This window comes from Spermophilus citellus, assembly GCF_964194105.1.
Source record: "Spermophilus citellus genome assembly, chromosome: 12".
Lineage (NCBI taxonomy): Eukaryota > Metazoa > Chordata > Mammalia > Rodentia > Sciuridae > Spermophilus > Spermophilus citellus.
Window position 1 is genome coordinate 11,124,047 of NC_138198.1, and position 26,688 is coordinate 11,150,734.

General features: G+C 53.4%; 1 protein-coding gene across 5 annotated transcripts in view; it reads left to right on the forward strand.

Moving 5' to 3' along the window:
• The window catches only part of FANCC (FA complementation group C), a 192,608-nt gene extending 166,121 nt beyond the window's left edge, over positions 1–26,487 (forward strand). For all 5 annotated transcript variants that reach the window (XM_081262803.1, XM_081262801.1, XM_081262799.1 and 2 more), the window contains 8 exons: positions 21–177; positions 9,073–9,125; positions 10,421–10,520; positions 14,777–14,852; positions 16,581–16,662; positions 18,218–18,392; positions 22,067–22,270; positions 25,012–26,487. In XM_081262803.1, coding sequence (XP_081118929.1) covers positions 21–177; positions 9,073–9,125; positions 10,421–10,520; positions 14,777–14,852; positions 16,581–16,662; positions 18,218–18,392; positions 22,067–22,270; positions 25,012–25,155 — 991 coding nt within the window. In that variant the 3' untranslated portion in view covers positions 25,156–26,487. The remainder of the gene's footprint in view (positions 1–20; positions 178–9,072; positions 9,126–10,420; positions 10,521–14,776; positions 14,853–16,580; positions 16,663–18,217; positions 18,393–22,066; positions 22,271–25,011) is intronic.
• Positions 26,488–26,688: the final 201 nt, after the last annotated feature.

Sequence of the window (26,688 nt, forward strand, 5' to 3'; positions counted from 1 at the left end):
CTCTTGCTTCTCGCTGAAAGGAAGAAGACCTCTCTCCCCGCGGCGGCTGTCACCATTCTGTGGCTTCAGCACCTTCCCAGCCTTGAAAGAGCAGTGCTGCATCTTTTTGAAAAGCTCGTCTCCAGTGAGAGGCATCGTCTGAGAGAGATCGAGTGCTTTATCAAAGATTTATCGCTGGTACGTGCGAGGCTTGGTGAGGGGAAAATCCTCAAGGGAGATGCTGGGAATCGTTTCTTGGAGTTGAGGGTGGGGCGGGTATAAACAGGAGCATGGGAGACGGTGTTTACATTTTATCTTGAAAGCACCTGGTTCGCCAGCTTTTCTGTGCACTTGGTGCCTAGGGGGAGAGGTTTGAGAGCCGCGGGATCCCTGGGCCTCAGATGGTGTATTCACAGGATGGACATTTAGACAGCAAAGGTTCAGGGGGCTCTGCAAAGGAGCACTTTATTGGCCCCTCCCTGCTGCACCTGTTGGAACGTGGTCCACTCTATCCACTGCCCGCCTTCTCCCCACACCATAGGGTGCTGGTGCCCGGGAAGGAGGCTGAGCACTGCTCATCCCCGGCCCCCATGTCCTGACCACAGGTGCCCTGCAGGCCTGGGGCGCCCAAGGAGGCCAGGGACTCCACAGCAGGCTTTTCAGAGATACTATTTCTTATTTCAACATGAGGGGAAAGTTTTCTAAAAATGAAGATCTGTGGCCAAGGGAGAGGAGGAATCAGTTAACAGAAACAGTTTGAAAATCAGCCTCTTGCTCTTCACCAGAGGAACAGTAGCAGCCAGGAGACCAAAACAGATCCCAGAAAAACCATCAGAGCAGCTGAGGTTCTGGAAGCTCTCTCTCGGGTGAGGCTCTCAGCCTTGGAACCTCCTTCTGTGGTGGCTCCGCTGCCTTCGTCCCCAGGCCTGTGAAGTCAAGGACTCAGTGGCCCCAGGGCCACACTGCCTGGCCCAGCGTCAGCTGTCCTGCGGTTCCTTCTGTGGGAGGCAGCTCTGTGCAGTCAGTGTGCAGTTATGTTAAGAAATCAAGATGAGAAAATCCCAAAAGCTACATGTCACAGTGGACCAGCCAGGGTGGCCCCACTCCTTGGTCCTTTTATCTCTCAATCAAGTGACAAGCCGAATGAGGCCTGGGTAGATTCCACATGACCTGGTTTGTACCAAGACATACAAGAGCAGAATGAGTACAAGTAAGCACAGGAATGTGTGAAAACGTAGACAAAAATAGGCAGAAGAAAGCTGAGCGTGTTGGCGCACCCTCCTGAGTGTTGAGGCCAGCGCTCAGGAGGCTGAGACAGGAGGGTGCCCCGAGCCCAGGGGCTCTCATCTCAAAGCAAAGGGAACAAGTCAAAAGAAAATAACAGATTGTGTCCACAGAAGAAAGGTCTGGAGACTGTGCTGTCAAGCCACACTCAATGGGTGTCGCTGTGAAGGCCGCAGCCCAGGGGGACCTGTTCTCTGGGGCAGAGCATGGACTTCGGGGTGCAGTTGCAGCAAGTGCCATGTCTCCGAGGCCATTTGAGGATGCTAGTGCCCACTCCTAGCAGGCACATGACCTCAGCGGCCAGGCCTCGGGGTCGGGAGGGAAAAGCCCAGGATATCAGCTCCTTTGCATGTTGGTGACAGCTGTCAGCCGCTTGGCTCAGTCACACCTGTGTGACAAGAGAAAGCCCAAAGTGGAGTTGGTGCTGTCAAAGCATAGCCACATCTGTCACACTTGCACCACCAGCTGGAGAGTCACAGAAGTGATGACGTGGCAAGCTGCCATCGTCGCAGGGCTGTGCCGTGTGCCACAGAGTGTCTCCCAGGACCCTCCGTGGACTGCACTGTTTCCCATTCACTGTCACCTCTGGGGGTTTGGCACAGAGAACCGTGAGCTCAGAGAGCTCTGCTGACAGCCCCATCCCGAGTGTGGCCAGGACACGGGTCGGGAGTGTTCACCCCGTCCTGGCTGAGACGCTTGGGGCCAGGGCTGGCTGGGCCCATGGTCCTGCGCTCACCAGCAGGGCCTTGTTGCCTCCAGGGCCTCCTCTGTGTTTAATTCTGCTGGAACTCCTCTTCTCTTCTTTCTCTTTCAAGCTGGAGGCTGAGTGTGGGGATCCCAGTGGCACCAGTTGCCGCCGCCTCTGTGCCTCTTCTGGGGCCTGCCCACCTCTTGTTCCAGAGCCCCTCCTGATCTTGGTGTCTGGGCTTCCCTGTCAGAGAACCGCGTGGGTCCCCCCACTGTCACTTGCCAGTCGGGTGCCCCGACTGAACCCACTCGATCTGAAAGTTTACAGCACTTGGTAAGAAAAAAGAAAGAAAAACACATATTAAGACTGAGAGACCCCAAGAGTTCATTTTTAAGGGCAGTTACTATTTGATCTCCTCATTTTCAAGAGAGTTGCATATTAAAGCAAGAGATAAGAATGCACCTTACTTTAAAACAATCTCAACATAATTTAAAACTATCAAAAAATTTTGGAAGCCCTCTGGCAGCCCATTCCAGTTACTAAAGGCAATGAATCACCTTTATTGCCTCATAATTTTATTTCTGACTTAAACGCGCATGCTGTAATGTAAGGCACTTTTCTTCTGGGTGCTTCTCAGCGGTAAAATAGAGAAAGCGGACTGTGTGCTTCTGGGAGGTTTGACCAGTTTTCTGTGAGTCTCCTTTCAGTGGAGAAGTGCCCGCCCGGTCAGTTTTTCCGTGACCTTTCATTGCTCCTGTGGCTCTTCTCTGAACCCCCCCTGTGTCCCTTCTACCTGAGTGGCACTTTAGTGAGCACAGCAGAGAGAGAGGCGCCTCTCCCATCGGACATCACGTTGCAGAATCTGCAGGCACTGTTTGTAGTGGACCGTAGCCTCGCCCAGTGAACAACACCAGCGCCCATCGATTCCCCAAGAGTTTATCGGGATCATGTGTTAGAGATTCAGAGCTTTTATTACGGTTCAAAGGAGATTCTAGAGGGTGTTATTTGGTTTAATTTATTGTGGCATTGGCAGGATGTGACCTCTCTGTGCCTCATGGTTCATGGGAGGTAATTACAATACAGACTGGCTAGAAGCCCCTGATTGGGGTGGGCCACTCTCCCCAGGCATCGTGGCCTGCCATGCCCGAGGGCCCCTCGGGCTGGAACAAGCCTGTGACCTACAGAGTGATTACGGGGGTAACCTGAAGAACTGCTTCCTAATTGCATCATCCGACCTGTTTATCGCAGCGAAGTATCTTGGTGCAGTGACAGGACCGAGCCGAGGTATCAGCTGGATCTCCAAGACCCAGCACCAGCCTGCTGTGCTGTGCTGCAGAGGAAACCCGATGCCTATTACATTAGAGTCGGGCTCTGAGACTAATTAAAGCGTGATGGTCTACGTAACTCGTGTTTTATATGGAACGCCGTTAATTATATTTCCATCTCTGGGGACTCTACACAACGAGTCCTGGAAATTCTATAGTTACCAAGATAGAGCAAAGCACAAGATGAAAGTGCTGTAGAGTGCAGTGACCTCCCAGATGTTACTTGGCCTCTCAGGACTGCAGAGGCCTGGTGTGCTCCACTGAGACTCCAAATGATAGGGACTGGTCTGTTGTCACATGAATTTTACACACACACATACACACACACACACACACACACACACATATCTTTGGTTTCTAAAATAAAAATGAGTTTTCCAAACTGTTAATTTTTGAGGCTCATCCTTTGGCTTCCATGGGCCAAACTGTCCCCTAGTACGTGGCTGCTTGCCACAGATGGTGGCCCCCAGATAAACTGAAGTTTGTACAAGTTTTAACCCCAGTTTTTACTGTACAGACTGAAACTTCTTAAAAGAAGATGGTCTTAGCCAGGAGTGGTGGCTATAATCCCAGCAACTCAGGAGGCTGAAGCAGGAGGATCATGAGTTCAAGGCCAGCCTCAGCAATTTAGTGAGGCCCTAAGCAACTCAGCAAGACCCTGAATCGCAATAAAAAATAAGAAATGGCTGGGGATGTGGAACACTTCTGGCTCAATCCAGAACCCAAGCAAACCACAGCAACAAGAAAGAAAAGACAGACGGTGCTTTGCTCCCTAACAGCACCGTCACTGGAAGACCACAACCCCTGGCCTCAGACCTGCCCTTAAAGACTGGTGCTGTCACCAAGAGCAGTGGAAGCCACTCGCAAAGCATGCAGCCTCTGGGTTCCTGAGGCTGGCTTCCCCTGGGTTCTGTTGGTGGGCCCAGAGACCTATTGTTTGGAGCCCGCCCTGAGTGAGAAGGCTGCCAGGTGGCAGGGTGGCTGCACTATGCTGCTGTGTGCCAGGGCGGGGCACCCTGGACCTGCAGTCATGGCTACTGCAGCGGTGTCCTGAGGAGCTGCTTGTCACCTCCCCAGCGTATGGAGAGGCTGGCACTGAGGGGGCAGGGTTGGTTTGGGTCTTGTGCCCAGGTGATGAGTCCACTCCTCCCCGATTCTCCTGCCTAAAAGGCCTCACAGCTCCACCAAAGCACTTCTTAACTCGAAAGAGCTTAAGAACAAAAGCTCCGGCCACCTTGGGGCTCTCGGTGTGAGCTAGAGTGTGCACTTGTCTTCTTTCTCCAGACAGCAGTCGTGACCATTTCAAAAGGAAAAGGGACTTTGTTTCCACAAGGCCCCAGGGCACAAGGTCCCTTTCACAAAATGCTGTGCTGGAAACAGCTCCACAGCCTGCACGATGTGGTCCATTTCTGTGCACAGATAGCTGTCACTGATGCTCCAGAGTTTTCTTTTCCTCCTTTTCCCCTCCACAGTCTTTTAAGTATTTCCTTTTTAATGTGATGCGTGAGTGGAAGACTCTCAGCAGTGGCTGAAGCTGTGGGCTCTGCCTCCAGGCAGCAGCTGCACCTCCCAGTGCTGGCCTCTGGGGGGCACCAGATGCCACTGGACTGCCTGGTAGAGAAAGCCCAGACTGCAGGACGGTGTCCCTGCTGGGGATGTGACCCTGCAGCCAGGCAAAGATGGAGCCTGCGGGGGGGAAACACACAGGTGGACAGCAACAAAAGCCAGGGCAGCCATGCCCTGGGCGTCCTTTACCACTCAGGCTGGCCCCAGAGTGGTGTGGGCACCGAGAAAGCTTCCTCCTGCTCAGGCTCTGCAGGCTGGCTGGATCCAGGCACTGGTCCAGGGACCAGATTTCAGGGATTTTTGTCCAGCGTCCAGAGCTGGGCATCCCCCAGGTGCACCTCCCACATCAGTGTCTTACAGAGCGTGTGTAAATTTAAAACGCAAAAGTACATTTGGTACTTGTTAAGTTTTTAAGCCCAGGAATGACAGATTTATCACTAATTAAACAATAGTTGCATTATGGAGTACTGAAAAAAATTGCTCGTAGTATAAACAACATCTGGTAAAGATTAAAAAGAAAGAATAATTCCTCTAAACCCAAATTTATTGTAAGAAACTTGAATGTTTTAAAACAAAATAGATCCTAAAACGTAAAAGGAATATTTACAGTTTTATGTTTAGCATTTTGAAAATAGGGGGAGAAATGGCATCATGAAAAATACATATTTATAAAGATGCCTAATTTTATATGGTAGATGTGAAGGTTTTTATATAAATAGATTGTTTGAAAACCAAATCATTCTTTAACTCAATAAAGGCGTTTATTGTTGGAATTAATCTTAGGGAGAATCTTTTTTAAGTAGAAAGCTTTCGTGGTGGATATAGTTGCCCTTTGATTTATATGTATATACCAGCCGGCGACAGAGGCTCCCAACAGTCGGATCCTCGCAGGACCAGGCGGCCTGGCTGGTGGGCCACGTGGAGGGGGAGTCTTTCTGCAGATTGCTCAGATGATCACTTCCTGAGCATTCAGATGGGCCTTGGAAAGAGAATCCATTGCAAGCTCCCTAAGCTCCAGCTCCTTGCTGCTCATCTGCACCTTCCGTCTCGATGGTGAAGGGGCGTGTGTCCATGAAGAGTGGTGACGGGAAGAGACTTGGGGAGTTCCTGCCCTTGGCCACCTTTGTAGTTTTTTCTAAGAGGCATTTGCTTTAGCTGTGAATTACCTCAAATCATGATTTGATTTCCCTTTCTGGTTTGTTTTCTGTGTCTCTCTCACATGCACAGAATCAAAAAATGGAAAAAGATGAATATTTCTTCCTGAGACTTGCTCATCTGTGTTCTCAAGTCTCTTCTGTGTGTTTGTAATAGTCATTGCTGGTTTGGGATGAAGACAGAATAAAAACACCTGTGGGCAGAGCTGGAGGTCAATGCTGTCCACAGCTCTCTGGGCTGGTGGCAGGGCCTGTCCCTCTCCTCTCCCAAGCAGCAGCAGCAGCAGCAGCAAGCATGGCTGCTGTGCCCTTCCTCCACAGTGATGGCCTCCCTGCTCTCGGGCAGCTGTGGACCAGCCATTGGGGGCAGAGGGGGGTTCCAGGTGGCTGTGGGCTGGTGGGCAGGCTGGAAGGAGGGCAGGTGCACAGCCAGCAGAACCACCCAGGCCCAAGGAAGGCGAGACCAAGCGTCTGCAGCTGCTTGTCATCCCTGTCTGTCTGTCCTCTGACATTTAGGGGAAGGATTGGAGGAGGGAAGAAGGCAAACTTGTGTTCTTGATAGCCTCCTGACGACAGGGTTTCCTTAGACTTGAAATAATCTGTGCATGAAAATCGTTAGGCCAGATGGAGAAGAGGGAGCTTGAGAAGGAACAGATTTTGGTGGGATGGAGAAAAACAGACGAGCAGATGGACCCAAGAAAGCTTTTCTTTCTTCATTTTCAGGGACAGATAATTGCACAGACCATGGGGTCTCTGAGCTAGGCTCCAGAACCTTGGGTGACAGTGACCTATGCATGTCACCAGAACTCCCCCTTGATCAGTACAGCAGGAGACAGAGGGGTTAAATGTTTGCCTCATCACTTGCAAGGATGCTATGAAGGCTTGAGGGGAGATGTGGCTTCCAAAGAAGATTCTCATGGTAAGAAAAACAGCTTCAGTGTGTGCTTTTGTGATTTAATGTCATGGGCACACATGCCAAACCCGAGAGCACTTCAGTCCTCTTTAGGGGTCTCACTGAAAAAAGTTAGAGTCTCATTTTAAAGACTAACAGCAAAGGGTGCCATGAGAAGTAGCTGCTCACAGCTGGGCAGGATGGGAGATTGCTTTGAGCATCAAGATCCCTGTTGCTGCTATTTGAGCAGAGTTCCCCTACCTCCTGGCTTCGAAGAGCTAATGGTTGGTGGAGAGTAAATGAGGTTCTGAAATATTTGAAAGAAAGAATTGTAAGTGGACAGTCCACTGCATGGGGGAACAGGCAGATTCCACCCAGCCTGGGGACATTTGAAGCATTTGATGGAGCTCTCTTGCTGGAAAACACTCCTAAGTTCTTTCTCGCACTCATTCTTGTTTGACGGTAGAACTTTCTTACTCAATTCCCCCTTGGCTCTCATGGCAGCCTCAATCTACCCCTTGGATCATGCTTTCCTTTGCCATCCAGAGATCCATGTAATCAAATGTGGAGGTTCGCAGCTAGCTCAACCCTCAGGATGGCCCTGGGGTAGTTAGGCCATTTAGAACAAAAGGCAATGTTTCTCTTTTGCTGTTTTCCATCCTGGTCTTTGTTCTCCCTGTGCATTCGCCGGGACTGTTTGTCCTCCTGTGGGCACGCAGCAGTGCTGTTGGTCCCCAACACTCTAGAGGCAGGTGGTCTACCTGGAAGACTGAGGCCTGCTCTGCAGACCTAGGCAAAGCACACTTCCTGGGGACGGTGATGCTTGCCCCTTGCTTGGTCTTATCCATTTTGGATACATGGAAACTTGTGATATTTTCCGGGCATATATCCAGTGACCTCTTAATAATTGTTACAGCAAGGCTAAGATTAACTGGCTTGCTGAGATCAAAGCCAGGAAGCAAGCGACCTTTCCTCTGTGGGTTATTTTCTTAAACACCGAGCATTTCACATTGGCTTATTTTAGATAAAAGTGGGAATTGGTGAAGGCTTAGGGACCATGGGTTACTCTGTGTCAGTACTAGAGAATTTTAACATGCAAATCACAGATCTATCTCCGTTCACCAACAAGTGGCAGTGCCCCTGCCTGTGGCCTTCTGGGGCAGCCTGCAGTGGCTCAGCGTGAACACTAGATGGCGAACGCTCAATGTCGCAAGACGCCATCCCAGACCAGGAAGGGGCAAGCTGGCATGGGCACCATGCTTTCTACAGGGTGGTCCAGAAAACTGCAGAGGCAGAGTACAGCCTTTTGTTGTTCTTGTGAAAATGCTTCCCAGGGCAGTGTGCTTCGAAGAACTTCCCTGTAGAGCCTGACCTACCAACATTGGGATGCTACTGCAAAATCTCTCTTTTATAACACAAATAGGTGTTTCTGTCAGGCAAAAACCCATTCTTTGAGCTCTGGCCAAAAAGATATGGAACCTGGGTCAGACCCACAGAGCTCGGATGCCCACTGGAGGCCACAGGAGGCCAGCTTCTGCAGATGTCAGTTACTGAAACCAATCGTGATAGAGCAAACGAAGTAGTCATCGTTTGAGATGAAGCTGCCTTTTTTCCTTCATAACCGTCTTTTCTTCCTAAGTAATTAAAGCTGTTAAGTCATAATGCGTCGAATAAGTGGTGTCATTTCGCCTAGCGTGGCAGTTTCCTGGTTTCCTCAATAGTAATTTTAATTGATTATGTACTTGTTACTAAATAAGCAGGAACCAAAGACAGAAGGCCAAGACTTGACTTTGAGGCACTTCCAGCAGTCGAGGAAGTCAGACAAGGGCACATATAAATAAAACTAGCCACACAGGGGGGCTCTGTGTTTTCACTAGAGCATGCCGGTAGAAGGTATTTTTGAACTGTCCATGAAACTTATGCATCTTTCTGGATCATATGGGCTTATTATAGATATGTGGGACACACAGAGGACAAGGAGAAGATGAAGCTTGCCGTAATCCCTACCCAAAGAAGACCACTGCATTTGCTTGTGCCTCCCAACCCACCACATACGAATTGTTATTCTTTCCTAACCCAAAGAAATATGCCCATTTCTCCATACCAGCAGGCCTGGCCACATAACAGCAACTTATTATTGATGAAATACCTGTAGTCTCACCTCCTGATCTGTTCGTTTTACAGCCTCAAGCAGCCTGCCACCCGGCTGTGTTCAGAATTGTCGATGAGATGTTCAGGTAAATATTATGCTGTTTCTGCTAGCAGTTGATCTAAAAATGCTCAGCTTCCAAGCATAATTGAAAAATCTGCAGTTGTCTGGCTATACCACGGGAAACTTGAGTTTCTGACTCGGCTTTTTGGCTAGGCTTTTTGGTAATTAAAGGTAAAATCAAAAGTCAATGTATATTTAAAATCTATTTCAAAGGATTAAGATAACTTTCTTTTTTTGTGATCGTTTTAAATTCTAAAAGCAGAATCAAACTGGATGTTAGGATCATGAAATGTCCACGTGGGCTCTTTCTCAGCTTGAATGAAGAGGTGCAGTTCCCTACCTCACCACACGAGGGCTGCTGTGCTTTGTAAAAGGCTTTCAGCCAGGGGCAGCGGAGAAGCACAAATCAAGCCATTCTTAACAGAAGTCCTCTGAAAGGCAGAGCAAGCCATGCGTGTTATCTTCTAACTAGCTCATGACTTTTTATTTTAAAATGTGAGTCCTTGGCGGGGGGCATTGGATTTAGAGGGCCAGGGGTGAGGGTCGCAGCATAGTGGGTTATGGCCCGGAATCTGGGGGATTAGCCACAGAATCCTGAGACCAGGCCCCCTTTGAGGGACTTGTCACCCAGAGTGTTTCCAGCCTCTGGCAGATGCTGGGCAGCAGGGCGCAGACCCTCCTCCTGCCTCACCGGCCTCACACACAGCGGTGACTCTGGGGAAAGAGAGTTTACAACAAATAACTTGCCACTGGGTCATCTTGAAACACGCCAACTCTCGGCTAAATGGCCCTGAAGTAAGATGGCAAAGTTCTGTCTTAGCGTATAAAGCAAGCCAGGCTGCAGGGTTTTGATTTGGCTTGGTTTGGTTTTTTTTTTTTTTTTTTTTTTTTTTTTTTTTTGCTTAAACAAGCAAAAAGCTAATTGTATGGAAATGCATGGAAACAAATCAGGTACACGGAGATTTTCCAGGCGCTTTGCTGGGGGACTTGACTGAGCCATTTGGCCCTTTGCTGCTTATGAAAGCAAAATGTCTGCTGATGTCGCATGTTGGGCCAGTGTTGCACAGATGCCTTCAGGAGCGCGCAGCCTCCGAGAGCGCCACACAGTGTTAATAATGCACAAACCAAGAGCGAGTTCATGCCTTTGTAAAGAAAGTATTTAGAAAGGGAGCAACAGGTCTCTCCTGCCTCTCCATGTGGGGACTGCAGTCTGATGGCAGCTGCTGAGGCTCAGCCCAGGACGGCCCCTGCTTGCCTTGACTGCAGTCTGGGCGCAGGTTTGCCGTGTTACTCAGGCATTGATCCTGTCTCGTTGTGCAGGTGTGCACTCCTGGAGACGGATGGGGCCTCGGAAGTCCTGGCTGCTCTTCAGGTGTTTACACGGTGCTTCCTGGAAGCTCGGGACAAGGAAAACAAGCAGGTTCGTTACACTCTGTGTGTCACTCGCTTCGCCCCAGAGGAAAAGACTGTTCACCTGAAAAGAACGCTTTTATTTTAAAAAATCATTTGTTTGTTTTTGGTGGTGGTGGTGGGGGCCAAACCCCAGCCCCTGCATGTGCTAAACACCTTCTGCCACTGAGCTGTTTATGACAGTTTTTTGGTCAGTCATGGTACTGGGGCCTCTGTCACTGAGCTTCATCCCCACCCCTTTTTATTTTTATTTTACTTGGACCCAGGGTCTCACTAAGTTACTGGGGGGGGGGGTTCCCTAAATTGCCTTGAATTTGATCCTCCTGCCTCAGCCTCCTGAGTAGCCACCACACCTGGCTATTTTTAGAGATTCAGATAGACTTTTGCTCATGAAGAAAGCGTCCAAATAAATACCCCAGCAAAGGTGAAACCGTTTTAACTGGAATAAGTCAGGACAGTTTCCTGCCTGGTACCTGGTGCTGTGTTAGAGGTGATGCACCGGCAGGTGGACCTCAAGGAAGACCCCAGGCCGTGTTTACGCTTTGTCCCTCTGGCTGGATCAACCCTCAGCCAGGGAGAGGTTTCCTGCAGCCCAGCTAGGCAGGGCCAGGTAGGAAGGACCACTTCTCACAGAGCAGCCCTGGACATTGTTCATGCGGGTGTCCATCCTATCAGAGGCAGGGGGTGGGTAAAGGGGGCAGGCGAAGACTCCAATGACAGTGCAGAGAATGGCAGTGACGGGAGGTGCTATCCATAAGCTGGAGGACCTGAGGGACCCCCCAGCAGAGGTGACTTTCACTGCGGGCATTGTGAGGTGCCTGGTGTCCCAGGCACAGACTTGGCGTGTGTGTGTCTCTCTTTGCTGCTCAGAGTGGCACTGGCTGCCTCCCCAGGAAGGACGGCAGGTCCCCTCTGCTGTCTGCAGTTGGTGTGTAGGGCAGAGCTGGGGTGCTCGGCCCTAGGTCCCCCTACTCCCCTAGCCGAAGAAGCCGCTCAGGTCTTAGCAGATGTTCCTACTTTCTAAGGAAACAATAAGTATTTATGGTTGGCTTTCCCCGTCCTCTGTTTCCTTGGGGCCGTCAGCCAGACTGCAGCAAACGGGGACCTCAGTGGTGCTGACCCTGGAATTTGGGAGCGGAGCTCCGCGGAGGGCACTGGCTTCCACAGCCGTTCTGAGTTGTCGCCGTAGGGATCATTCCTCGTTCTCCTGCGCACTCTTTATATTCCCAGTTAGGACCTGACCTCCAGCGAGCTCACCCGTGGCCTCCTGGGACCTCAGGTCGGGGCAGAGGACCCTGCCAGAGCAGTTGTGCTCTTCAGCCATAGCCCCCTCCCCTGTTCCTGGGCCTCTGGCCTTGGGCGCTATGCTCTGGACTGGAGTTGTAGTTGCTTTTCATTCAGAACAGTGTCCCCGCCAGGCCACGGGGTCTAGGGGCTTGGGGGCCACTCACTGGGCCCCAGCATGGGGTGGGCAGAGACAGAGCTGTTAGCCACCAGAAGAAGAAGAAAATAGATGGCACCAAAGATGGACCTAAACCCAAACATTCCAAAAGCACATTAACTTCAAAAAGTAGGGCTGGGTTGTGGCTCAGTGGTAGAGCTCTCACCTGGCATGTGCAAGGCCCTGGGTTCCATCCTCAGCACCACATAAAAATAGATAAATAAATAAATAAAGGACTATGTCCCACTACAACTAAAAATAAATAAATAAATATTTTTTAAAAAACTTCGAGAGGGGCTGGGGATGTGGCTCAAGCGGTAGCGCGCTCGCCTGGCATGCGTGCGGCCCGGGTTCGATCCTCAGCACCACATACCAACAAAGATGTTGTGTCCGCCGAGAACTAAAAAATAAATATTAAAAATTCTCTCTCTCTCTCTCTCCTCTCTCACTCTCTCTTTAAAAAAAAAAAAAAAAAAAAACTTCGAGAAGTAAATGAATTAACTAAGTATTCTAATACAAAGGCAGATATGTCAGATTAAATTTTTAAAAAACACCAACAAATGACCAGCTGTGTGCTGTTTTCCACTTACCCATCCTGAGTATGAAGACCAGGGTGGGTCAGAAGGAAAGGGAGGGAAAGAGATGTGTCATGCAAAGAGGAGGCCATGTCAGCACAGATGGAGCCCAGACCAGGGGTCCACCAAGAAGGAGAGACATTTCCTGAGGATGGAGCAGTCGGTTCATCAGCAGAAATACCAACCATAAATGCCTAGTAACCCGTCCAAAATGCATAAAGCAAAAACTAACCAAAGTAAAAGAAGAAAGAGAGAAACTCATAGTAACACATAAAATCCTTGTGAATGTATTGAACAGAGACGCATGGCCCCCCACCAAGAACTGCACAGCACTGCTGAGGAAACCAAAGCCGACTTGGATGCCAGGGGAGAGCAGATCAGAGCTATTGGTGCCCTTCTCCCTGGGCTGACCGGTGCCTTCAGCGAGTCCCAGTCCACCTCAGCAGCTTGTGAAATGGAAGTGGACAAGCTGAATCCCAAGTCACGTGGGAGTGCAAAGGACCTGCAGGGGTCGGGAAAAGTTTTGCAAAACAAAATCAGAAGATCCACCCGGCCGATTTCAAGACTGAAAGCTACAGTCATCGAGACTGCGAGTTACTGGCAAAAGGACAGACAGATTTCAACAGAGCCCAGACAGACCCACACACCTGTGTGCTCAGTTGATTTGTGACAGGGCCGCTCAGTGGGGGAAAGAAACGTTATTAACAATTGGTGTGAATAGCCGGATGCCCACTCGTGGGGTAAGCGAGACTTCTTAGAAGGAATGACAAACAGAAGCAGTGACCATAGGAGGAGAGTGGCCTGGTCACACTGCATCAGGATCGAAGCACCTGTCCTTTGGCAGAAAGCATCGAAGAGCATGAACAGCAGGTCCAGCTGGGAGGAGGCGTGCTCTCCGGCAGGACTGGCCAGCAATGTGAAGCGCTCTCTCAGCTTCCTTAGAGGCAGCCCGATTAAAGATGGACCAAAGGCTTAAAGATACATAAATTGGTGGTAAATGTATGAAAACTGTTTGATGTCATTGGCCACCAGGAAAAGCTTGCACGAGCTGATATCTTCTGACACCTGAAAGGGCAGGATCAATCAGCATCTAGAACATCCACACGACCCTGGGGGGAGTGAACTGGCACCGCTGGCCCAGTGACCCTCTCCTGCGGTACTTGCCCAACAGTGGGAACAGCTGTCCACAAAGACAGGGACACGAATGTCAAGTGCAGCTTTGTCCATAATGGCTCCAGTTGGGAACAGCCCTGATGCCTGTCAGCAGGACAGTGTGGGTGGACTGTGGCATGTCCCTGTGGTGACTAATTCTGAGCAACCAACAAAGAATGAACAACTCGTGCAATTACATGGGTGGACCTTAAAAAAACACGCTGGGCCCAAACAGCCAGAAGTGAAGGAGTGGACGTGCTGGGGTTCTATTTACGTGGAACTCGAGAACAAGCAAGGCTAATCCCTTGTTGAAATCCAAACATCAGCCTCCTGGGTGGGGTCCCGGGCACCTAGCGGGGGTGTGTTGGTTGGGTACTGGTGACATGCTCTCACATGTCTGCCAGACCCCCACACCGGGCTCACTGCCTGTGCATCTTGGGCTGACTGGGTTCTGCCTCTGTGGGAAACAGCTGCTGTGCCTTTGGGGTGGGTGCTCCAGCTCTTTGGCCCACAGAGCCTGTGAGCATCGCCATTGTTATTGTTTAAACACCAGGTGGGAATACCAGCTGATCTTACTGCAATGGAAGGTTGTGCAGTTTTTTTTTTTTTTTTTTTGGTAGCAGGAATTGAACCCAGGGGTGCTTAACCACTGAGCCACATCGCCAGCCCTTTTTTATATTTATTTAGAAACAGGATCTCACTGAGTTGCTTTAGGGCCTTGCTAAATTGCTGAGGCTGGCTTTGAACTTGACTCCTCCTGCCTCAGCCTCCTGACCCGCTGGGATTACAGGCGTGAGCCACCAAGCCCGGCTGAAATGGGAGAGCTACATGTGTAATTGGGTTTGTGTCGGGTAAAGAGCCAGATAAGACATGCAGAGCATAACTTCATTTTTCTTAAGTCCCAAAAGGTGAGTTTAAGAAGTTTGTTACTCTGTATGGTATTTATAAGGTTATTGGAAGCAGATTCCCTTTATCAGAGTTTAAGAGACTGTCTACCCATGTCGGTACAGCGGGTCTGGGGGCAGCGCAGGAGGGCTGTCTTCCTCACGCCCCGCGAGTCTGACGATGGTGCTCTTCTTCCATGTGATCCCGTTGCAGCTGAGGTTTGTGTTCAAGGCCTACTTTCCTCACGTCCCTGCGTCTCTTGCCACAATGCTGTCGCAACTTCCCGAAGGTGAGTCCAGACCAGAGTGACTTCTGGGAAGACCTTTGGCCAGCAGTGGCCCTTCCCTCTCAGTCCCGTATCTGTCCGTGGAGATGGCCTTGTGTCCAAGATCCCTTAAGCTCCCCGGGCCTCACCTTCTGAGGATTTTGACAGGAGAATCTGCTTCGTTTCCTGGTTATGATCACGGACCAAAAGAAGGCGAAAGGAGAAGGGACAGCGGCTCTGGCTCTTCTGTGAGGGTCTGGTCCTGGTCCCCGCGGTGCCGGGCGCAGGCTGAGACGCAGCTGAGTCAGATGGAACAGCTCGCGTGTTTTCCACTCTCTCCACCCCGAGGCTGTGGCTGAGGAGCAGGGAAGGTGGAGGGCGAGGCCGGGAAAACCCAGGGGAATCTCACCTCACCAAGGGGCCAGAGGGTTGGAGCCCTGGTGCCACGCTGACATCAGACCACAGCCACCACCCTTCCTTCTCAGCCACCGCCTCCATGGGACATGTGAGCTCATGTTCAGGGAGCGCTGCAAACACTGGGGTGCAGGGAGGGTGGGCGCGCTGGGGCCACCACCGGTCCCTGGCTTCCTTTCTCCCAGACTCCAGTGGGACCTGTGTGGAGGGGCTGGGTCGTGGCCCGGTGCGGAGGGCTCGCCTGGCCGTCCTGTCCTCAGCACCACAGGGAGGAGGAGCCCCAGAGGAAGGCGGAGGCAGAGCATTTTACAAAACCAGAATTCCTCCTCCTTTTTTAGGAGATGAAGGCTCTGGTCCAAGGTGACCCATCTGGCGCTATCCTCAGATGCTAGGGGTGGCCCCAGTGGGATCTCTGGGCGATCATAGTCCCTGTCCTAGACGTCTGCCCCACATAGACGAGTGACTTCAAGCCGAAGTCCAGAAGCTCTGTTGCTCTCGGGGACATGTCCTTTCCCAGCATGTCCTTTCTAGCTTGAGCACTAGAGCGGCATTGGGATTGGAAATGTATCTCGTGTCCACTGTGAGGTCCCCGGGGCACAAAAGAAGGTCACTGCTGAGCCCTAGCTAGCAGCCATAGGAGAGGCAAGTAAAATAAGTAACTAAACCACTAAAAAAAACCATGAAAATGAAAAGCGCCCAGAAGCTGTGAGCTGAAGGTTGGGGAGCTCCGCGAGTCGAGGCGGTGCCCTGTGCCCTGGCACCCTGGACACGCCCTCAGTATCCCATAGCTGTCCTCACTGTTCTGTCACCCTCGTCACTCAACACGCATGCTGGCACACCGTAGAGCCACAGGAGGCCAGGAGAGCGTGCGGAAACCTTTATCTGCACAATGCCCACGTTTTCCCTCTTTTCTTTAATGTGAACCAAGGTCATATTCCAGAGTCTTCACGGTCCATTCCCGTTCCTCATCGGTGGCTTTGGTCCAGTCTCCACATACATCGGAACCACGAGTTATAGTGACAGAGCAGAGGTCAGGGGGATGGAAAAGAAAGACCCTGGGGCACGGGCTGCGTGGCCCACGTGACAAGGTGGCTGCTTCTGCAGCCTTCACCCACTTCCGTGTAACTGCATCAGACCCTTTCGTGTTTGTCCCTGCGTAAGTTGGACAGATGTTTCCTCCCCAGGCTGAGAAGATCCCGGCTGGGAAAAGCAGGGCTTGGTGCCATGAACCAGGAGAGGAGAGGCCTGTCCTCAGACTGCTCCAGGCTCCCCACAGGTTGCTCCTCCTGGGCTCGGCGCTTCCCGGGTCTGCCTCTGACTTCTTTTCTGCACCCATAGGTCTCCCCCAGGGACGCTGGCTCCAGCGACTGCAGCTCATCTCCCAGCAGCTCAGAGAGGCCGTGGAAGACCAGCCCCAGGGGTGAGCAGCACTGCCCCAGGCCCCCTCCCGGCAGGTCCTTCCCTCAGCCCTTCCCCTGGAGCAGGCTGCAGGTCCTTCCCTGGCCCTCATCACACAGGCCGGCACCTGCCTGGCGAGAGGTGGGGGGAAGCTGCGCAGGTGGACAGGTCAGGCAGACAGACAGAGCGCAGGTCTGCAACAACCCAACTCAGCTGGTGCCTCTGGGACTGGATGGGCTGCTGTCCTCCAAGGACCAGGACTGAGCGGCCCCTCCTCCCGCGTTCTCCACTGTTCTCAGGATCCTTTTCAGAACATTGATCCCGTGTTCTAAGGGAGGGCTCAGACACAGTGGCTAGGGAGGCAAGGACAGTGCTTAGAACTCAGGGGGCCCCTGGGCGTGAAGGAACCCGGGCCAGGTCCACTGTGAACTGGCTGCAGAGAAGCCTGGAGCACTCTTGTCCCTGCAGCCAGTCCAGAGGGAAGTGCCCCCACCACCCCTGACCTCAGGCCCGCCCGCCTGTTGTCTGCAGGGCAGGCACTCACCTGCCAAGATGTCCCTGAGCTAGAGAAGTGCAGCCTGCACCCTCAGCAACCCCAGGCCCTGTGTGACAGGGAAGCTTGCAAGAAACGTGAGCCTCCTGGCACCGACACCCCGCGAGGACAGGAAGGCAGAGAACACACCGCTCTGCAGACATTCCCCGCTGCTGGAACGTTGAGCAGAACCTGGGTCTCCCTGGAAAGGAAGCCGCACGGGTTTCTCCCCATGTCCTACCTCTGCCCCTGTGTCCCAAAGGCTGGCTTCCTTCTGGACCCCAGGACCCACTTCCTCTCCTGCTCTGGCCTGCCCAGGGCTGCCCCTATGGCAGGGAGACCCACCTCCACAGCAGCCCAGCTGTGCAGGCCAGGCGCAGGCAGGAGGCGCTTTGCAGGGTCTCATCCTCTATCACACCTGCTGTTACCAGCCCAGACTTTCCTTCCTCACAGCTGTGCTTATTTAAGGAACCTGGTGGTAACACAATGTCAGATGTCCTCAGAGCACATGGGGCTTGTTTTTGGTTTGGGTGCTGAGGACTGAACCCAGGGGTGCTTAACCACTGAGTCACATCCCCAGCCCTTTTTTATATTTTATTTAGAGACAGGGTCTCCCTGAGTAGCTTAAAGCCCTCACTGAGTTGCTCATGCTGGCCTTGGACTTTTATCCTCCTGCCTCAGCCTCTCACCAAGCCTGGCACACATGGGGTTTTGAGAGGTGTCCCTTTAGATGCTTTCTGCTGGGTTCAGAGTGGCACTCTGCCAGGTTTTGAGGGTAGCTGTGTTCTTTGCGGGTCATTCTAGAGTGAACAAGTACAGTTTAAGCCCGATACAAACATTAAAGCTGCCACGCACGGAGGTGCACACCTATAATCTCCACAACTCAGGAGGCTGAGGCAGGAGGATCACAGGATCCAGGCCAGACTGGGAAACTTAAGTGAGATCCTGTCTCAAGATAAAAAATAAAAAGTGTGGAGCGCCCTGGGTTGAATCCTCAGCCAAAGAGAAAGAAAAAGCAAAACCAGGCTTCCCGGCTCTGTTGCAGATCCCATGGAGGGCCCCTGCAGAGCTGGTTCCTGCTCGCCCACTTTGGAGGATGGGCTGACGTGGCCGCCGAGCAGTTACTGAGGTCAGACGTGGACCCGCCTGCAGCCTTGCTGTGGCTCCTGGCCTTCTACCATGGCCCTCAGGAGGGGGCCCAGCAGAGAGCACGGACCATGGTAGGTGCAGGCCACGGTGCTCAGGCTGGGCTGCAGAGAGGGCTTGCCTTTCCCCGAGTCCCCGTCCCCCGAGCTCTGGGCTTGTGATGATGTTCCCCTGGGGGACAGGTGAGTGTGGCTGGGCGTGCTGAGGTGCCACAGGGAGGCTGGTCTGCAGTGAGTCCTCTCTGCCGTGGTGGCCTGGCCAGTCACTGCTCTCTGGAGTTAGCGAATCCTCACATTCCAGCTTTGTTTAGACCTCTTTCTAAAGCATTCACATGATACGAACCACTTTGCTTCCGAAAGAGCCGTGGTCATTTCCTGAATGACAGAGCAGCTAAGTCCAGGACTGGCAGCAGTGGTGGACACAGTTGCCGCTCTCTGGAACGCAGTGATCACCGGAAGCCAGGTCTGTGGAAGATTGGCACCTCCCTGCCAACGTGTGTCTGCGGGCTTGCAGACTGCCAGCTGCCAGTGCGTTTTGCTGATTTTAATAATTAAAGGGAAGGGGCTTAATTATGTATGGAGCAGTGCTCTTGTTTGCCCTGTATGTTCTGCTGTTTGAAAGAAACAGACCAGTACAGCCGTCTGTACGTTGTGTCCGTTTAAAGACTTGCATTTTAAAGAAATCACCATAATCCACATATGTATTTGAGGATAGCTATCTGATTAAAAAGAAACCCTTCTATTTCTTCCCTTTTGAAGATCACATTAAGCCAATTAAGGGAAATCCTAGTTTCTGTTTCTCATCATCTTGTTTTTTACAGTAATAATTAAGACGTATAAAGCATTCATGGTTTCTAAAGCCCTTTAATATGCATTTCATATTTGGCTCTTTGTGAACTAAGTTGGTAGGTTAGGGTTAGATTCCTTAGGGACCATAGATACTGACAAAGAGAGATTCACTTTTCAAGGTCAGAGACAGAAGTTTTCCAGTAAGATTTAATTTCTAGAAAGTTCTACATTGGCACATCTTTCTACTAGTTAACTTGGTTTTGGAGGTTTTGATGTTTCTTTAAATAAAACTTGTACATACTCCTTTTTTTAAAAAAAAAAAATTGTACGTGTAGATGGACAGCATGCCTTTATTTTTTTGTTTATTTTATGTGGAGCTGAGGATGGAACCCAGTGCCTCACACGTGCTAGGCGGGCGCTCTGCCCTGCGCTACAGCCCAGCCCTGGGCATACGTGGGTATTCTTAGGCCTCTGGCATAACAGCAGATTGACTCCTTGAGAATAGGCGGTGCCCGCTGCGTCCTGGCTGCTCCATCCTGCTGACACCAGGGCCTCCGTTGGCAGTGCCAGCCCCTGCCTCCCGGGAGCCTGGCCCGAGGCTGGCGTGTGTGACACCCGGGAAGGGGACGGAGTTTTTCTGGGTGACCCAAGAACACAGACCTCTCGCACCTGGGCTTTGTGAGCTTTGACCCCCAGGTGCCGCCTGGAGAAGCAAGGCCTAAGCGGCGTGGCCAGGTCAAGCCTGGCAGCACCTGTGTTCTGCGTCTGTCCCCAAGGTGTGGAGCGCAGAGTGGGGCACGGTGCCTGCCTGAGGGCCGGCCCCTCCCCGGCAGACCACCTTCTCTGCCATTGGGTGTTCATCTCCTCTCCTGATGGAAGCAGATCATGACGACATCCCATGCGGGTATCCAGATGCCCAAGGCTTGGGCCAGGCTCCTCCCAGTGGCCCTGCTGCTCCACCCGAGGAGTCACCCTAAGGGAACGGTTACGTACAGCTCCGTGTACAGGAACGTCCTTCACAGCATCGTCTGTGATCACAAACACTGGGAAGGCCTAGGCTTTCAGTAGGATGGCTGCCATCTGAACGAATCCTAGAGTGTCCTAACCGTGGGTGGCCTCTTAGCAGGAGAAACCGTGCACTCAGACAGCATGTTCTGTGGGCACCGTGAACAGCTGGCTCCCAGGGCCCTATGTCCAGTGGGTGGTGTGTCCCCATGCACAGAGGGAGATGAGAGGGACATAAACCTGCTCGGGAACAGTGACTCTCTGGATGGGAGAGTTATAGGTGATTTTATTTATTTTTTCCTTGTTTCTTTTCAAATTTTCCATAGCATATAAGTTTTTATAACATAGACTAAGAAATAATATTTTAAGAGGAAAATAAAACTTGTATCTTTCTCCTGAAAAACTTAGACAGCAGTTGAAGTATCAGCAGTTGTATAGAAGCTTCTGACACGAACGTATTGAAGGGCCAGTCAGTCTGGGCAGAAGGGGCCACGGCCACAATGGGCGCGGGCAGAAAGTCAGAGGCAGCCCAAAGAGAGCAGAGCAGGTGTGAGCCGGCCTCCTGAGCCCGTGGCCCCAGGGGGTGGCAGGCAGTCAGAGGCAGGGCGTGCCACCGCCCAGGGTGGGTGCGTGTGGGTCAGTGTGTCCTGTGGGGAGAGGCCTGCGGGGCCTTTCCCACGGCCTGGCTTGTGGTTGGTGGCGCTGACTCAGCACCACAGTGTGCTGCAGCCCGTGGCCAGCGGCATCCAGGCCTGGCTTCCAGGGAGAGCCGCCCGCGCCCTGCCCTAGAACTGGCCCTGCCCTAGAACTGGCCGTGGGAATGCTGGGGACAGACCCAGCGCTCTTTCAGAAGCCTGGGGCCTGGCTTTTGGGAGTGCACATGGCATTTCCCATCACGACTCTGAGTCCTCGCATTGTTTCCAAGTCACAGCCTGATGTGCCTTCTCTAGCAAGCAGAGTCTCAGCATGAAATGAGCATTTCTTATGCAAAAACAACCCCCAGACTTAGAACAGTTACCATCATTATGTGGCTTGCACAGACTCTGACCTCTGCCCGAGCCTTAAAGGCATACAGACAGCCTGTCCCAGTGTCCCGGACAAAACAGTTGTGCCATGAGAGTCTGTGTGTGTGTGTGTGTATGTGTGTGTGTATGATTGTGTAACTGTATATGAGTATTTTAGTATATTAGTGCGTGTGCGTGTATGTATGTATGTATGTAGCTGTGTGTATGTGTGTTTGAGTATGAGTGTGTATGTGTGTGTGACTATTGTGTGACTGTATATGAGTCTATGTATGTGAATGACAGTGTGTGTGGCTGTATGTGTGTAACTGAGTGTGACTGGATGACTGTAAGTGTGTGTGTGACTGTCAGGGTGTGTGGCTGTGTGTGTGTGTAATTGTGTGAGTGACTGGATGACTGTATATAAGTGTGTGTGTAACTGTGGGTGTATGTATGGCTGTGTGTGTGAGTGTGTGGCTGGGTGTATGACTGTATGACAGAGTGTGTGTCTGTGTGTGTAACTGGGAATGTGTGTGACTGGATGACTGTGTGTGGCTGTGTGTGTGAGTGTGTGGCTATGTGAGTGTGACTGTATGACAGTGGGGATGGGTGTGTGTGTGTGTGTCCCCAAGGCAGCGGTGGCAGTACCAGCAGTGGGCTCTTGGCGCCCTGGCTGTCCCTGTCCCCACTGTGCGGAGCCCCTTGCTGCATTCTGCTGAGGACTTTTTCCCATTTCCTTTCCTGCAACAGACGGTGGACCCAGGTGGTGCATGGCTGCTGGGTGAGCAAGCCGAGGCCCAGCCTTTCCTGTGTGTGTGGCCCTGGCCGCAGGGCTCTGCCTGCCTCCTTTGGACACTGGTGGCTCCTTCCTGGGGCCTGCTGCAGAGCACCCAGTGCGCTCTAGAAGCCTGTGGGTGCTGCTGCCCTGACCCCACCCGTACCCTTGCCCTGCAGGTGCAGGCTGAGGCCGTGCTCCGCTGCCTCCGCGAGCTGTCGGGAAGCGCCCGCCTCTCAGCCAGGGATCTGCAGGCTTTGGGGGAGAGCAGCCCGGGAGACCCCAGATCGCCTGCGTGCACCCAGCTCATCAGGCAGCTCCTCCTCAGCTTCCTGCTCTGGGCTCCCAGAGGCCACACCATCGCCCGGGAAGCCATGGCCTTTGTAAGTCCCCGCTTTCCTGAACCTCCAGGTGGAAGGGTCTTCCCGAGGGTCCCAGGCCTTAGAGTGTGGAGATGAAGGGTCAGTGGGGTTGGCCGCGGGAGGGGCCCCTGGCCTGCCGGTGCAGCACCCTCCATCACAGGAGAAGACCGGCTCAGAGGGAGGAGGTGCCATCTCGCAGGCCACACGGCGAGGTCTCCCCACGGGCTGGTCCCGTTGAGTGGCCGCTCACGCTGCAGGTCAAAGAGCTTGCTTACCAAAAAACTGGTTAATTGTGAAGAACTCCTTCCCAAAGCCCAGGTGACAGGAGGAGGTGGGGGTGTGGGCCAGACAGGGATTTGGCAGGGATGTCTTCACTGTGACACCGAGACACAGGCACCTACAGGAAACAGGCCAGTTGGACTCCTGGACATTGAAACTGTTGGGCATCAAAGGATACGACCAAGACACTACAAAGACAGTTCTCAGAATGGGAGAAAATGTTCTAAAGTCCTGTGTCTGCCAAGGGTTTGGTATCCAGAATGTGGAAAGAATCCTCAACAACAACAAAGTCAAATTCGAAATCAGGGAAGCACTCAACTAGGCACCGCTGTAAGGACGTGCAGACGTCAGCAGCACGGGCCACAAGGGAAGCACAGACCAAATCCACAGGGAGGCTCACCGCCCTCACGAAGGCCGGTAAAAGAATAAAGAAAGTAAACACTGAGGCTGCGGAGACAGGGAGGCTGCAGTGGCCCAGCCCCTGTGGAAAGGAGATTGGCAGTGCCTCAGAAGGCCAAATGGGACTCCTCGGGATGGAGCACTTCTACTCTTACACACATTCCCCCAAGAACTAAAAGCAGGAGCTTGAACAGAGCCTGTACAGCACATTCACGAGAGCCGGAAGGCGGCAGCAGACAAAAGGGTGAACCAACTGAGGCCCTTGTATGTGGTGGAATATTATTTGGCCTGAAAAAGGGAGTCCTGGTGCATGGCTATAACACGGATGGACTTTGAAGGTCTCATGCTAAGGAAAATAGGCCAGGCACAGGAGAATGCCGTAGGGCCCCACGGCCTGAGGTGCCCAAGTTCATGGAGGCAGAATAGAATAGTGGGTGCCAGGGTCCGGGGAGGGCATGGTGAAGAGTTTCTGTTCGGATGATGGACGGTCCTGGGGACCTCGAAGCCATGCATATTCACTATGATTTCGTAAAACACTCAAAGGGAACGCTGGGGGTGCAGCTCAGTGGTGGAGTGCCCGCCCTCGCCGCTGGTCCTGCAAAACAGTGTCCGGGGCCCAGCTCTCTCCAGGCAGGCTCTGGTGACGTGGCTGTGAATCCACTGGTGGGTTCCGTGACGCCTGTTGAGAGCCCTGGGAGACCTCCAGGAGGCCCTCCTCCCCGCAGGTGGTGCTGTGCAGCAGGCCCAGGGCCAGCCGCCTCTGCGCTCCCGTGTGCCTAAGAGCAGAGAGCCCTGGCCCTCATGGCGACCAAGCACAGGGACACTTGGGAGTCTACTCTGTGCTTTCACAGAATGCATCTGCGATGGCACAGAGTCACCTGGACGGCACGGCACCCATGGGGAAGCCAGGCGTGATCTCAGCCCCGGGTGGACTCTAAAATTCACTGCAAACGGAGCAGGGGCGGGTCCCAGGAGTGGGTGGGGGCAGGTGCTGCCTGGCGGTGGAGAGATGGCCGGTTCTGACCTAGCTGAGAGAGGCTACGCTTGAGAGCGGCTGAGGGAGGGTCTTCCTTGTCCTCGCCACGCACACGTGCACACGCACACACATGCACGGGAACCTCGAGGCTATGGGCGTGCAGCTAGCACCGGGCTGCGGTGATCACGTGGGCACAGCAAGACGCCACAGGTTCTCCTCGAGGGAAACAGCCATGAAAAACTAGAACAGGACTCAGAAGAAAAAGAGCTGTTTTCGCCGCTGTGACCCAAAGACCTGACAAGAACAATTAGAGGAGGAAAGGTCTGTCTGTCTTAGGGGCTCGGAACCCATCATCTCACCTCTCAGCTGTCTCGCACGGCTTAGTGCACTTTCCGGGGACGCCTCACATCCAAACCACAGCTTCCGAGCCCCCTGGGCTGGGAGACCCCATGCTTGAGAGCTGAGGTGTGCATGTCACTGGGTGTCCACAGCCAGCTTCGCCTCCACCGGGGGTGAGTTGAAGCCGCTGCTTTTCAGCCGTGTGATCCAGGGGCATGTCACACAGGTGCACAGGGGTCAGTCAGGCTGGCACAGAGCACCTGGATACTCCAGATGGCGCTTGCTCCTACCTGTGACCCAGGTCTAATAAGGGAAAGTGTCAGACAAGCCCCAAGCCCGTGTGGGGGCAGCCGACACAATCCCTCCAGTGCAGCCATCGAGGCCATCAAAACCAGAAACATCTGGGAGACTGTCACAGCCAAGAAGAGCAAAGGACATGTGACACTAAGTGTGATAGGTATCCCTGGTGGGGCTCTGGGACGGCAGAGGAGAACCATGGGGCCGAGGACTGGCTGTGATAGGCGCCCTCGCAGGGTGCTGGCAGGAGGGGACGGTGGAGGACCGGGACTCCACCCCCCTTGCAGTCACTCACGCTTCCTCCTCTCCTGGGGGAGTCCGCAGCTTGGGGTGGAGCGCTGGTCTGCAGGGAACCGGAGCCCCCCTCTGAGAGGAGACCTGCTTTCCCTTGGCGTGGACGGGACAGCAGGGTTGGAGGACGGGAGGGGAGTCTGCTGGGAGGCCTTTTAACTTTCTTCTCCCCCCGTTGCAGATGGCCCCCACCCATGACGTCACCCGGGAGGTCATTGGCTTTCTGGACCGGACCTTGTACAGATGGGACCAGCTGGGCACGGGGGCCTCTGGGCCAGGAGTACTGGCCAGGACACTCCTCCAAGAGCTACGAGCGCAGGTCTAGCGCGGACGCCCCTGAGGCGCCGTGGGCCGGGTGCTGTCTGCCGAGGCTGGCCCCGTCCGTGGAGCGCTCTCCTGGGCTGAGAGACTGAGCCATCGCCATCTCGGGACGGTCGGTAGCACGTAGGACCAAATGAGAAGCCGTGTGCTTGACCATACTTGGCCCCTGTACCCACGAGTGACCCCAGAGGCCTGCCCAGCCCAGGACACCAGCCAGGGACCTCAGCAGGATGGGCTGTTCCATTTCTGGCCCTTCAAGCGAGATGTGGGACTATTTTTTTGAATGATTCAGTCTTTAGATGAAAATTAGGTCAACTTGGCCTTGGTCTGAAGCTTGGCCTCTTCTCCAAGGTGCTTCCCAGGGCTCAGGCTGCTGTTCTCAGGGACCTGAGATCAGGGCAGGGATCTGGCTCCCTAGCATTCTTCCTCTAGGAGTGGACCCCTCAGGTTCCCCCAGGGCCCCCTGACCAGCCCAGGGGGAGCTTCTCGCCATAGAGGATCCCTGGGGCTGAGCAGAGGAGCACATGGCGCAGGGTCTCAGCCCTGGGTCAATGCTGCCTGCCACCAAAGGGCTCCTGCTACTACGCAAGGGCCCACAGTGGCCCTGGGTGCAACAGGAGAGGGTGACACCGCACCAAAACAAGAATTGGGTCCTAACAGAACCAGCGGCCCTGAGTCAGTGTCCCTCTGTGTCATTTGAGGATGCGGGTCAGCCTCATTGTGCCTTGCACTGCCCTGGGCTCTGCTGTGGAGGTGTGGAGTGACCCGGGGCCCCTCTCGTCCTCTGGTTTATGTGATGGACGTCTCTGGGTCTTGCTCCTTTGAGGTGTGAGGTTTTATGGGGTTGGAAGTTCACCTTTAGGGGAATCACGCTGCTGAATGAGCCAACCCCAGGCCCCGGGGCCTGGGCCTTTCTGCTGGGGAATGTCCTGGTGTGGACATCAGGGTCACTGTGGGGCAAAGGCTCCTCAGAGTGCACAGTGGCCCTGGACGGAGGGCTCCCTCCTGTGCTGACTCTGAACCAGAGCCTGGGGGCCTGCCCTGGGACCTGGGGTCGGCCCCCGTGGACGTGACAAGAGGCTGGATTTGGTGGCAGCACGTGACCCCAACAGGAGGGGCCCCGGAGGTAGAGCCCCTGTGTGGGTGGGGCTCCAGGGGAAAATGCAGAGTGTCCTCCTCACCGCCAAGTCCCCAGTCGCCCTCCCTGCTCCCAAGTTCCCTGTGCCCCTCAGCCCCACCTGACACTGCGCCCCGTGGTCCCCACCTGACCCTGCACCCTGCAGCCCCCACCTGACCCTGTGTCCCGTGGTCCCCGCCTGACCCTGCGCCCCGCAGTCTCACAGCAAAAAAATAAAGCCAGGTGCTTTTCCAGCTCAGGTTCCAGCCACGTTCCTGGAAGGTCTCCTGACTTTTCTGTGCCCTGTTGGTAGCGTCTCCTCCTTGACTTGGTGTCCTGGGCACAGGAGCTGGCACCTTCCTCCTGGTGCCATCCTTCTGTGGTCCAGTGAGCCCCGGCCTGGCTGGGACTCCTGCAGGA